Here is a 13528-nt window from a genome sequence, read left to right as displayed (position 1 = left end):
AATAATAACTAGCTTCCTCCGCCTCCTGCTACAACTTCCCTGCCACAGTGGACTATACCTTGGAACCCTGAGTCAGACTAAATCCTTCCTTCTTGAAGTTGATTTTTCTGGGGTATTTTATCTTTTATCTCAGCAGCAAGACAATAGCTAAGGCACTGACTAACCTGAAGAGCTCTGCCTGGCAGAAGTCTCCAGGGCCTTGCTCTCACAGGCCCACAGCCCACCTTGACTATACTGCATGGCAGCATCCCAGTGGTAGAAGGAGGCAGTGCCTTGGGAAAGTTCCAGTGGCTGTCTGTCTGTCTGGGCACACTGCTCGGACATAAACTCCAGCTGAGTCTTCTCACAAGCCTGGCCAGAAGGGGCAGAAGACAGGTAACAGGCAGGGTCCTTGCCAATGAGAGACAGCATGCATCCTGCATGCAGGGTCAAGAGACAAGTAACTCAGCCACAGACTGTGGCTTATCGCTGCTCAGTATCGATAAGGGGAACTTCCAGATAATCTGTTCAGGACTCAGCAGCAGCAGGAAGAGGAAAACAGGACACAGTGTGGCACTTGGGGACTTCTGTCCCTTTTGTCCCCTCTACCATGTGAGAACCATGTATTCCAGACTTTTGTAGGATGGGGCAAAAGGAACCATTGGGAAGTGGGTGCCAAGCTGGCCAGGGCCTTTTTTGGACTTTCAGACTCCAGAATCATGGGAAATTAATTTCTGTTGTTGACAAATTACTCTGCCTGTGGTGTTTTGTCACAGAAAGTCAAGCCAACTCATTTACAGCAGCTGGACTCGCTGTTGCCTTAAAGAACAAATGACCCAAACAATGGAAATGATGAAGAAAGCCAGAAGCACCATCCATATCATGGACTGCTCTTCAGCCTCAAATGGAAGTGATGTGCTGACTCATAGTACGACATGAACAACACTCGAAAATGTTACGCCATATTGAGAAGCTGACTCTTGCAAGATAGTGTTTAAATGAGATTCTCAGAACAAGCAAATGCATAAGACAGAAAGCAGGTTGGAGCTACTAGGTGGGAAGGGGAGGCTGCTTACTGGTGTGAGATGTTCCTCTGGGGTGAAGGGTATGTTTGGAACCAGATAGAGGCAGTATTTACACGGCACCCCTTGTGTGTTCAGTGCCGATGCACTGCACCTTGAAATGGTTGACTAAACAAGATGCATTTCACATCAGTGTCAAAATTAAACACTTCTCACTGTGCACTCCTGGGACCCCATTGCCATAGCCAGTTCTCATCACAGAGATGTCATATCAAAGGTGTCATCTCAAAGGTGAACTCTGGGTGAAAAACAGTCACGTGGTGTCTTTGCTAACCACTGTGCCCCTCAAAAGGGAGGCATGAGTCCATGGGTCAGCCATTCTGGTGGCTAACTCTTATCCACCCTCTCAGCTAGGAGATCAGCCTACCTGCGTGTTGCACATCGTAGCCTGGAGGTCCTCACCCACACATGCACGTCCCCCAAATGCAGGCCTAGAAATGCCCACAGAACAAAGGGATGAGAAGTGACCACTGCTGCTCCCAGAGAGTGGGATGCAGATGCACTCCTTGCCGGGAAACCTCCTGTAGGTACCTGGGGTTGTTGCACCACCGCCTCCTGGTGATCACACCTCCTCCACAGGATCGAGAGCAAGGACTAGGGGGGCCCCAGCTAGACCAGTGTCCATGTACCGCAGCCACAGGAGCCAGCTCAGCAAGGGAGCGACAGCGAGCCTTGGAGCACCACTGCAAAGCAGAACAGTCTCTCTCCCTTTCCCACAGGGATCCAGCACACACAGGATGCAGCCAGCATACTGAGGGACCTTGCCACACTGAGAGACCTCACTGACAGGGAGCACCCCAACACAGAGACCACCAGTACATAAGGACCACACACAGGGTCTTCCAATAGACATAGAGATCTCCCAAAACACACAGAGACCTCATACACAGGTACTCTCTACAGAGGCATGGGGCACAGAGGGACATGGGGCACAATCACATACCTCATTCTGTTTGGGAGCAAATGCTAAAGGAAGGACATCAGGCTGGGAAGTACCCAGTGAAAGGGAAAACTAACCCTAGGAGATAGTACAGGTAATGAGAGCAAGGGTTATCTGAGCGGGGATGCTTAGAGCTTGCTGTCACTCAACAGACTCTTCTCTGATGACAGAGGGCTGTAGGGAGTGGATGAGAAGAGGTACAGCGCCTTGGAGTGGAAGCTCTGTAAGACCCCACTCAGGAAAAGCGTGGGGAGTGCAAAGCAGAGGATCTGGATGCTCTTTTCCAGTCCCATACTCACCCCACCCCTGCTCTCTCCCCTACACACAGACTCCCCGCCCCCTCACAAGCTTCATCCCTCCCAGTACTGGACCTTCTCCACACCACATTCTGTCCCATCCAGGAGAGGAACAAGGAGGCGGCTGCAGCTGCTTTGGTCCAGGGGGTCTGTGTGGCAGGACAGAGCCTGGCATGCATCCTAAGAGAGACGCACAGGTAGTCCACTAAGAGGTTGCCTGCTCAGTGCCCCTTCCAGATGAATCAATGCCCTGCTCAGATGAGTGGCCTGGGAGAAAAAGAATCACAGCTGACTGACTTGTCCATTAAGAACAAGAAGCAGGATGGAACTTGCCAGGGCCGGTCATGCTTCTGGGGGGCCATGAAAATGTCTTAATACTTAAAATCAGAAGAGAAAAATAAACTTTTAAATAAAAGATACATATTCTAACATAGGTCAATAAACATAATAATTCAGAGATTTTTACATTTTACAAAAATACTAAATGTAACTTTTAAAATATAAGGTCTCTAGCCCAGGCTAGCCTTGAACTCCTTATGAAGCCAAGGATGGCCTTGACTTCTGCCTCCTCCCTGGCTCCTTCCCCTGCCTCCACTTCTAGAATTCTGTGATTACATGTATGTGCCACCATGCCCAGTTTATTCAGCCCATCACCAGATTTGGGGCTTTGAATACACCAGTAAAGGGCAAACTTTACCCACTAAACTACATGCCCAGCCCCTAACCATAGTTCTTCATGCTTCTCTGGAGGAAGAAAGGGGCTTGTCTGGGCAAAGAGGAAAGGAGGAAGTCTGCCTCGGGGAACTCTGGCCTCTCCATATACAGCTGCTGGGAGCCACATTCCTACGCTGTGTAGGAGCCTGGAGGCCTCTGCCTCTTGGAAGCCCTTTGTGCTGAGCCCACCCCCACAAGTTAGATGTCTTTGTGCCAGAAACAACTACATCTTTAAGTCAAAGTCAAACAAAAATGTAGGGACTTTAGTTTTTATAAAATGTTTAATATGTCCAAGAGGACAGTGGGTGAGGTGGGTAAAAATGACCATAATGCAAGCTTAGTCACCTGAGGAAAGAATGCAGTCTGCACAGTTGTCTTCCACCGCCAAAAGTGTACTGTGGCACACTCACACACATGCATACAGTTCTTACTTAATAAACTAAACACAAGCATTAGACAAGATTAGGCACAACATTGATGAGCTGTGAGCATCAAACATGTGAGCCCTGGAGTGGCCCTCACCGGTGCCCGATGCCCAAGGGGCAGGGGGTCAGCACACTACAGGGAAGTGAGCTGAGTGGAGTGAGACTGGGTGTTATGGATGGGTGGACTCACCAGACCCTCCCTGGAGAAGGTGCAGGCGATAGCCCCCGAGCCGAAAGCCACACGACACTGATCATCTACACTGTAGTAGAGGCCAGGCTGTGCCACCAGCTGGTGCCCTGTAAGTCCTGACTGCAGTCCAGGCGGGTCCCAGAAGCAGTGCATTTGCCCTGCGCTGTGACAGATGAGGCAGAGCTCAAAACCTGAGTGGACACCAGTGGGGTCAGCATAAGGTAGCAGATATGGGGCTGGGGACGTTAGCTGGGTAGAAGCCCAACAAAATGTAGGATGAAGAAGATGGGGGGGGGGTGGAAAGAGAATGGAGGAGAAGTCCATGAACCAATGGACAGGAAAGATCTGTCATGGAAGGGTGGAAGGAAGAGGCAGGGTGGTGGTGGTGTGGAGAACAAGGGACAATTGAGGGGTGGACCCAGGAGTGAGATGGGATAGAAGAGTGAGTTCAAGAAAGTGGGGAAGAATGACAGAGGAGGGATGGAGGGGCTGCAGGAACTGATGGAGGGACAGAGTAGGGTTGGGGACAGGAAATAACACAGAGTGGGATGGGGTAAGAGCTAGGTGGAGGCTGTACCTGAGCAGGTGCTGCAGCTGCCTTTGGCTGCAGGTGGACCACACCAGGGCCCCTCCAGTAGGCACTGCGCCATCAGATGCCATCACATGGCCACTGGCCTCACAGGTGCTGCCTCTGCCTGGAGCACCATCATGGTCCAGCCCGAAGCTGTGGGCAGAAGAAATTCTAGAGTAGCCAGCTGGGGCTGGGTCAGGGCCACCTTTGTGTCTCCTGGACTTGGACCCTGCTACTAGCCAAGCCAGCCCAGCAGGAGTCCTGGAGGCCCTGCCTCAGTTTCCCACCTACATGAGGAAGGGAGGAGAGCTGGTTGAGCAGGGTGGCTCTTTCTTCCTTTGACTAATAAATAGCAAAAACTTTGATGATAGACAAGCTGACCTAATCCATGGTTACAAGTCTGGAGTGTAGAAGTGGGAACCAGGAGCAAGTAGAGGCCTGGGGGTCAACAGGTTACCCTTCTGGTGGCTGATGGCCTGGATGTGTTTGACTTTGGGAAATCTATCCACACTGCAGCTGCCTTGTGGTTGAGAAGATTGAGAAGATTTTGCTGTATTCCTTTCTGTTCCCAGGTGGTGGGGTTTCTGAGGCAAGGTCTGAATATCATCCCCACACTTTATGCAGAACAGACTTGGGAGCCTGAGAGGCTGGGGGGTGAGGCACTGCAAGAGGTGCTGGGGCCAGATCCTCGGGGAAGTCTGAAGAGCCTGGCTCCCAGCTCTGGGAGCCTATACCAGTGCACAGTTGGTAGGCTACCAGGAGAGAAACTTTCATTTTATGCTCTGAAAAATCTCCATATCATTTGATGTTTTATAACAATTGGATATTATTTTCCTAGCAGCAATGACTAAAACAACTAACATTCAAAAAAGAAAACCACATCACTCTAGATAAACTGATAATGCAAATGGATAAAGATTTGCCAACAAGAATACAGACTACACACAGAAGCAAGGACTCAGAAGCACCCTAACTGTCCAACCTGGGATTACGTTGTATGTACAAAACAAACAAACACAAAGCATAAGAGATCTGTGAACTGAGAAATATGTGGGATATATGGGTATACTAAAAGACAAGAGTTCTGTGGGCTGGTGGCACACACCCATAATCCTACCCAGCATTTGACAGATGACCAAGCGGCCTGTGAGATCTTGTCTTAAAAACCAAAATAGAATCAAAATAACAAACATTGTATTGCACAAGTCCGATGTGCATATTAATGACCACAATTAAATGTAGATCTGAAAAGACATCTCCATAAGTGGTGTGTGGTATTTAAATAAGAAAGCACCTGCCCCCATGTATTTGCGTGTTAAGCCCCCAACTGATGAAATGTTTGGAAAGATTAGGAGATGTCGCTCTTTGGAAGTAGGTGCGTGGCTAGAGGTGGAATTTGGGGTTCCAAAAGCCTGTGCCAGGCCCAGGTCTTCCTATCTCTGCCTGACTTCCTGTGGGTCAGGATATAAAGCTCTCAGCTATCGCTCCAGCATCATGCCTGCTTGTGTGGCACCATGCTCCCTCTGAAACTGTAAGCGAGCCCCCAATTAAATGCTTTCTTTTATAAGTGTTGCCTTGGTCGTGATGTCTCTTCACAGCATTAGAACAGTAGCTAAGACATTGCATGGACTTAGGATAATCTTCAGTCTTTTTTTTTTTTTTCTTACTGGAATTTCCAATAAGACTTATTTTCTGGATGGCTCAGTGGGTAACGCATTTGCTACGCACGCCTGATGATCTGAGTTCAAGTCCCAGAACCTATGTAAAGGCGAGAACCAACTCTGCAAAGTTGTCTTCTGACCTCTACATGCATGGTGTGGCATGACCCTTACCCACACATCCTTCTTCTCTCAACACCCCCCTACAAATACATCTTAGAAACTTAAATATTAAAGTATTGTTTTCTAATAGCTGTTTATCTAGAAAAAAAAGAGTTCAAGTTAGTCACTCAGTGATCAAGAAGCATCAGATTTCCCCTATCTCAGCTTTCCCCTACCAAGACACTTAGAGGTATAGGCTTCTGACTGGCTCTGCAAAGATTTGCTGCCTGCCTAGGCCACAGAGCTTGACCTTGGGGTTCAGACCAGCTCCCTGACCAGTCTGGGGATAACTAATGAGGCCACATACCTGTGCCCAATCTCATGGGCGATGGTGACCCCTAGGTCAAAGCCAGTGTCCTCAGTGATAAGGCAACTCCAGGAAGGGGAGCAGGCACCTCCCAGCTGGGTGACCCCCCGAACCTGCTGGTTACCATCAGGCAACTCCAGGTCAAACCTTGATAAGAAAAAAAGAATCACACAGACGGCTCCAGCAGCCATGTTGCTGGTGCAGAATGCAGGGAAGTTCATAGTGCAGCCCTCTTAAGAAAGCAGCACTCCAGTGGGGACCTCAGTCAGATACCTGGTTATATAGAGAATCAGGTCAGCATGGCTTGGATCTCTGTCATCGTGGGGGTTGATCGTCTGGCTCCACTCACAGACACTCATCAAGGATGAGGTGATGTTGGTTGTGATATTTGGAGTACTCTAGAGAACAAAGAGCCCGTTCCTATGGATGTGGTACCAAGGATAGTGCTGACTGTTGCTAGCATGCTTCTCAGTGCTTCCATATTATAACAATTCTACTACTACCCCACCTTACAGACAGAGAAACTGAGGCCCTGAGAAGCTCCTGGAGAGCTGTCTGTCCAGCTAAGCCCCACAGTTACCAGCTTCTACCAGTTCTTCAGGAAAGGATGAAGGGAACGGAGTCAGGGTTTGTACCTACCTCCAAGTTAGAGAGGATGATCAACTTGACCAGGTGTACCTGGAACTGAGCCCCTAAGGATGGGTTTCTCAACAGTTCTGACCCCTGAAGATGGCAACAAGGGAGGGAGGGAAGGAGAGAGGAAGGGAAAGAGGGAGGGAGGCAACACATGGTGTTCACAGTGAGTCCAGGAGCCTCAGTGGCAGGAGTGGTGGTGGAGAGGGTGCCCCATGGAGGTTAGGGGCTAGTGGGAAGCTGAAATCTTGTCTGTGTAGTGGGCTGTAGGCAGTCAGATGAGGCTCCGAGTCTTTCTCTAGTTTATGCCTTGGGAAGACCATCTAACACAAAGAGCTGATTGCTGGCCTAAGTTTGAATCTAAGCCCTGCCTTTGCCTGGCCATGGGCTCAGGTCACTAAGCAATGAGCCTGTTTCTTTATAGGCTTTCTGTCTTATGAGGTGGAAATCAAGCCTTGCCTGGTTAGCAGATTAAGAGAATAAAACTAGGAGGCTGGAGAGATGGCTCAGCGGTTAAGAGAACTGACTGCTCTTCCAGAGGTCCTGAGTTCAATTCCCAGCAACCACATGGTTGCTGACAACCATCTGTAATGGGATCTGAGGCCCTCTTATGGTGTGTCTGAAGACAGCTACAGTGTACTCATCACATATATAAAATAAATAAAATCTTTAAAAGAAAACAGCCTAGTCTACATAATGAGAAGTCCCAACACTATTAAAAACAAGAGAGAGAGAGAGAGAATAAAACTATAGATATCCTGGTTCAGGTACCACCTGCCTAGTCCTCCTAAGCCAGTGAGTGGTTCTTAGCCTTTCTAGTGCTGTGACCCTTTGGTACAGTTCATTTTGTGGTGACCCCCAACCATAAAATTATTTTTGTTGCTACTTCATTTTGCTGCTGTTATGAATTGTAATGCAAATATCTATATTTTTTAATGATAGTAGGGGTCATGACCCACAGGTTGAGAACCCCTCTCCCAACACATATCAATGACTAGGAAACCTAGTTTTGGTAACTTAAAATTGAAGAGAAGGACCCCAAAAGTTAGAGACAATGGTTTCCAGTTGGCAGAGGGAACCATTTTCACTAAGAAAACATTACCCCAGGGGCCTGTATACAGAAAGCCTACAGCTTGTCTGGCCTTGGACCATATCTGTAAATGGGAGGGAAGGCCTGGCGTAGACAGTGTGGCAGCAGGGGATTGTTGGCCCTAAGACTGGCGAGGTGGATGCAAAGAAGACTTTTCCTTTCTCCCAAAAAGGGTGGCCAGGCTGAACCCGGAGCCATTCTATAGAAAGCAATGGAGGTGGGCCAGATGTTGCCCCAGAGCTACAGCCTGGGTCTCTTCATGGCCACCACCCTTCCCTTCTCTGCAGCAGGCCCGAGAAAAGAGGAGGAGCCTGGATCTGTTAGTCACTGGCTGGAACTAGTACCTAGAATCAGTTTATCAGATTTTTTTTTAAATTGGTTTACATTTATTTATTTAGTGTATGAGCACACATATGGAGGTCAAAGGACAACTTGCAGGATTGGCTGTCTCCTTCTACCATGTGGGTTCTGGGATTAAATTCAGGTCAATATACTTGGTGGCAAGCACTGTCACCTGCTGAGCCATTTCCTTTCTCTCTCTCTCTCTCTCTCTCTCTCTCTCTCTCTTCCTTCCTTCCTTCCTTCCTTCCTTTTTTTTTTTTTTTTTGAGATAGCCCAAAGAACCAAGCTGGCCTTAAACTTGTGATTTTCCTGTCTCAGTCTTCTGTATGCTGGGCTTATAGATGTATGCTTAAATAATCAATATTTTGAAGACACTGCTCCAGCAAATGGACTCAATCACTTTCTTCATATTGGTTCTAGTTTTATTTTTTGTTTTTTCAAGACAGGGTTTCTCTGTGTGGCCCTGACTGTCTTGGAACTTACTCTGTAGACCAGGCTGGCCTCAAACTCACAGAAATTCGCCTGCCTCTGCCTTCTGAGTGTTCATATTGGTTCTAGTGATACCATATGAATACTCGTGATCACCATTTGTAGAGTGTGAGTTTCTGCTGGCCTGGGACAGTCATATCTCATGTGTGTTCTATGTGTACCATATGGATGGTAGTCTTCTCTAACAGGATACTGGCTGGCACGTTGCCACTGCCATTCTGACATACAGGTTAATGGTGTGAGGCACTTCTGCTCTCTCACCCATTAGATCACAGAGAGGAGGAGTCTGTAAGAAATGAAGCCTCACATATCAGCCAGAATAACACCTGTTCACACCTTGAGTGCTCCACGCCCTGTGCCTCCCTAAGACAGAGGCAAGAGTCCTGACGAGAGCAGTATATATAGACTGAGCCTCCTGTTGGCCAAATGAACATTAGGGCAGAAGTAAGAGACTATGGGGAAGACTCTGGTGTTGGAAGGGATTCCCTGACTTTGTCTACCTTTGGTGCAGTGAGAAGAGGGAAGAGGGGGACAGTAGTGACTTCCCCTTGTCTACAGGGTCACGAGCTCCAGCTGACCCTCAGCTTCTATGGGAGAATTCAACACACTGTGTTCAAATGTACTGACTTTTTTTATGTGAGCAGGGGCCCTGCTGTCCAGTGGCTTGGAGGGAAAGCCCACAGATCTACCAGAGACCCTGAGCCCACCTTCCTGTACCAGCCATTGCCAGCCCAGCTGCACTCACGATATTGAGATTAGTGAGCACATAGCGCTCTGTGTCCTCCTGATGAGCCTGGTAAACATCAGGGCCCACAGCTACCAGGAGTTCCAGGTGCAGAATGTCCTCCAATGTCCTTCTCCGCCTCAGTCTCTGGAGGTGAGAGGAAGGATGGCCTGGGAGGGAGGGGAGGAAAGACTGAGGACAAAAGTTTTAGAAAGCAGGTGTTTGGAGCTAACAGAAAAGGGCTGACCAGTCAAATGGTCAATTTTATGTCCACTCCCAGGGCCCAGTTCTCAGCATGAGGAGTTGGTGAAGGTGTGAATAGAAGTCCCAGCTCAGGCGGGAAAGAAACTAGAGTTCTTCTAGGACTCCACAACATGGTTCCCAAGCCCCTTCTCACTAGTAGGAAGCAGAGCTTCAATGAATTGAGGCCCTGCTTGAGACCGGATCCACCTCCCTTCCCCTGCTACTCCCATCTGGGACCCTCTTGCTAAGGAGGAGGAGTCCAGGATTCTTTCTTTGGTGAGAGGGAGGGAGGAATACAGGCCTGAGAAGGGTCCTGCATAAGAATCGTACTCTTCTAGCATCCAGAGTGGGTGGACTGCAAGCTGCCTGCTCTCTTTGGACCTTGCCTGGGGGCTGGATCAGTTCTTAGCAAAGTAGTCTAAGCCTTGAAACAGTTGTTCTGTAAGTGAGCCAGCAGGAAGGAGGACAGACAGCTCTGGTCCCTGGACCTCAGGAATCCAGCTCAGTGCTTACTGTCTTCTGGAGTGTAAAGGACTAGGACCCCAGGGAACAGTGTCCCAGACCTTCAGGAGCCCAGAGGTGTGCAGACCCAATGATCCAGACACTGTGTATCCTGCCCAGCCCTCAGAAAAACTTGTTGTAAGTGGGAGGCCAACCTCTAATCATCTGTACCCTGACTCCTAGCCTCATGTGTCTCTTGACCTTGCCAACATCTATGTGGTGTGTATGGAGGCCAGAAGTCAACTTCAGGTCTTGTTCCTCAGGACTCATCCATCTTGTTTTTTAAGACAAAATCTTTCACTGAGACCTGGGTCTCATGACCAGCTAGGTTGCTGGCCTGTGTATTTTTCTGGCTAGTGGTTAGAATAGAAAGGATTATGAGATATACCCTTTGTGAACAGTTTTTCTGTGGTCTTGGAATTATGCACACTGGGTTTTGCCTCTCTTCAGAACTGGAATGAGAAATGTGTGCTACCCTGCCCAGGTACACTAGGACTAGAACTCGGGCCCTCATGTTTCCACACACAGAAGCACTTTACCAAATGAGCTGGCTCCACAATCTATCCCCAACCACGGTTTTAATCAAAACCACCAACTGTTCCTCTGAGAAAAGGGATGGCATCCTGAGAGGCAGGGCTCTAGGTCATGGGAAAGCTTTCACCATGAGGAGCACTTCAGGGCAGGAGCCAGAGTAGCTGGGCCTGTCACTCACCTTGTACCCAAAGAATGAATAAATATTTACAGCTATGGCCAGAAGTGACAAGTTCCTGAAAGTCAGCCAGTCCCCTAGAGGCCATCCACAGGCTAAGGAGGCCAGCCAATGAACCACTCCCCCGCCCCCACATGTGATACTAAACAGAAGCCTGGGGTCAGGACTCCAGTGCAGCCAGAACGCCCAGAACAACTTGTTATCAAGTTGGCAGGAAGCAATGATGCTGATTAACAGACTAGCTTCTCTGGCTTCTTCCTTCCGTGACCACCAGAACCCTCACGGCTCTGACTCAGTGGGAACTCTCTCGATCCCCCCAGGGCTCAAGAAACTCCCCTGGCTCTGAGCACATCAGGACAATTACCTGTGAGTGGAGCAGCATGGCGGCCAAAGTAAGAAGATATGCCCTTGGGCTTCAGATCCTGAAGAAAACTCTGCAAAACAAATGACATAGAAGAGAAGGAGAAAGGAGACAAGGGCAAGAAGAGAGGACAACAGAGATATAGGGACAGAGAATGAGGGGGCAGTGCAGATCAGTCCACACAGGGCTGCAACAAAATGGAGTCTGTCTCGTTACCAGAGTAAACGAATCTCCTTATCTTCAAGCAGAAATATCACAACCACTCCACCCAAGAGCTTTTGGCATCCCCCTCTCTAAAGTGATTGTAACACCCAACACCAGATCTTGTGTGATCCCACCTTCTGGAAATCAGAGAGCCCCCAGCAGCCCAGAATGAAGATGGCACCAGTGAGGATTCCTCTGATACTGGCAGCATGAAAAGGCTGGCACATCAACCATAGGCAAAGCTGGCTCATACTTAGAAAAGGCAGCCGATGGCTGAACAGGAGACCTAGTGACTGGGATTCTGGTTAGTGTACAATGTGACAGACTTCACTTGCTGGCTGGGCGGGACTTTGGGCAGTATTTACTCTTGGGAGCTTCCTCCCAGGGCAGGGTTATGGGGTAGGCAGCAAGTAGCTTCTACTAGGAACTTGCCTGGAATGATTCCCAGTTGAAGAGCACCCTAACCATGTCCTGCACTAGGAAAGTTCCAACTGTGCACATCTAGCCTCCTGGGAGTGTCTAGTCTAGCAGTTCAGTCTGGACAAGAGCAAGCCCTAAATAGGACCCTGGGGATGTGGGCTCCTGTATAAGGACAGGCCCTGGACTGCTATTTTGGAATCTCTAACTAACCAATAAAAGGATGTGCTAAGGACATGGCAGTTCTGGACCCTCAGCCTGCCTCTCCTCTGGCACCTCCATTTCCAGGCTTTGTCTAGATCGCCTGTCCCTTTACCCCTGGCAGAGCCTGCCTCTCACTATACTGCACTTGCAGACACCCTGTGCCCTCAGCCCATTCCTCTGCCCCAACTCCTATAATTTTGAGACTGTCTGCCTGGTGTGCACTTGCAGCTGGTGGGAGAGTCCTGGAGCAGGTAAGTGGCCCCATATCTCTGCAAGTACTGTCACAGGTTGCCTGGCATTCCACTGCACCTTCTGGGAATTTCTCATCCATTTGCTCCAAAACAGTCTTGTACACCCTTCACCCTGCCAGTCCCTATTACTGTTAGAATCTTTGGGGAGTTAATCTTAGTTGTGAACAAAATTGGATCTAAGAGTACTTCCTGGAGAGGTTAGCTGAGAGAAGACAGTCCTCCAGAGTGGGGAGTACTTCCTGGCAGCAGCCCTGCTTGCTTTCACTCCTTGCTCTTGAGTATATGTATTCTGTTGCTGCTGCTATTGCCAGCACCATCTTTCAGTGACATCAGAGCCCAGCTTCTTTGGCCTTCTAACACAGAATGGAAACAAGTGACTCTCCAGAAATCTTCTAGGCCTTCAGTGCCAACTAAAACTTCTGGCACATGCAGCCTCACAGGACTGAGCAGTTACCAGGTGAAAGTTTATTTTTCCAATGCTGCAGGTGAAATGAACAAAATTCATGCCAGATTAGATTATATTAACGGCAGGTTTCTTTGAAAGCTGCTCTCAGGCAAGGTCCCAAGGACTGAGGCTAGGAGAGTCACTATGGGGAAGTAGAGAGGGAAGGGAGGGAGAATGAGAGAAAGAGCATGCATAGAGAGAGAGAGGGGGGGAAGGAGGAGGAGAAGAAGAGAGAACAAAATGTCTGGATTATATAGAGAAGAGCCTCTGGGGGAATGTTGTAGTAATTATTTTAAAAATGGCCACTGGAGAAGCCAACTGCTTAGGCTGCAGCATCTCTGCCTAGCTCAACCACATGGCCAGAGGCCACATGTGCGCTGCAGCTAGAAACGGCCAGCCAGAGACACCAGCCCTGCCTGCCACCCATGAGACACCAGTGTGGGAGATGGCTCTGCCAGTCTTCCATGCTGTCTCTCTGCAAGGCTGGGCATTGCCCAGACCATCCCGCCAACCACACGGGCTCAGTACAGATGAGACTCTCATGCTTAGATTATCCAGAGGCTTATATATTTGGTAAAGATCAATAACAAG

The 13528-nt window shown here is 49.0% G+C and overlaps 1 protein-coding gene across 5 annotated transcripts in view; it reads right to left on the bottom strand.

Moving 5' to 3' along the window:
- LOC117701923 (A disintegrin and metalloproteinase with thrombospondin motifs 13) overlaps nucleotides 1–11944 on the bottom strand; it is a 36340-nt gene extending 24396 nt beyond the window's left edge. Inside the window, exons 1-12 of one of the 5 annotated variants that reach the window (XR_013070280.1) lie at nucleotides 11755–11944; nucleotides 11420–11489; nucleotides 9624–9772; nucleotides 6964–7047; nucleotides 6598–6722; nucleotides 6325–6471; nucleotides 4204–4350; nucleotides 3627–3789; nucleotides 2373–2477; nucleotides 1593–1744; nucleotides 1429–1492; nucleotides 165–351 (exon numbers count right to left, since the gene is read on the bottom strand). Coding sequence is in view for 4 of the 5 variants with exons in the window: in XM_076706328.1 (XP_076562443.1) it covers nucleotides 165–351; nucleotides 1429–1492; nucleotides 1593–1744; nucleotides 2373–2477; nucleotides 3627–3789; nucleotides 4204–4350; nucleotides 6325–6471; nucleotides 6598–6722; nucleotides 6964–7047; nucleotides 9624–9772; nucleotides 11420–11489; nucleotides 11755–11871 (1510 nt within the window). In the remaining variant the exon portion in view is untranslated. Of the gene's footprint in view, nucleotides 1–164; nucleotides 352–1428; nucleotides 1493–1592; nucleotides 1745–2372; nucleotides 2478–3626; nucleotides 3790–4203; nucleotides 4351–6324; nucleotides 6472–6597; nucleotides 6723–6963; nucleotides 7048–9623; nucleotides 9773–11419; nucleotides 11490–11754 lie in introns of those variants that run through there. The other 4 variants (XM_076706328.1, XM_076706327.1, XM_034493332.2 and 1 more) reach the window with 4 other exon arrangements.
- Nucleotides 11945–13528: the final 1584 nt, after the last annotated feature.

Source organism: Arvicanthis niloticus, unplaced genomic scaffold, assembly GCF_011762505.2.
Source record: "Arvicanthis niloticus isolate mArvNil1 unplaced genomic scaffold, mArvNil1.pat.X pat_scaffold_327_arrow_ctg1, whole genome shotgun sequence".
Classification (NCBI taxonomy): Eukaryota; Metazoa; Chordata; class Mammalia; order Rodentia; family Muridae; genus Arvicanthis; species Arvicanthis niloticus.
Note: the sequence above shows the minus strand (reverse complement) of the source record. Positions and strands in the feature narration are given on the sequence as shown.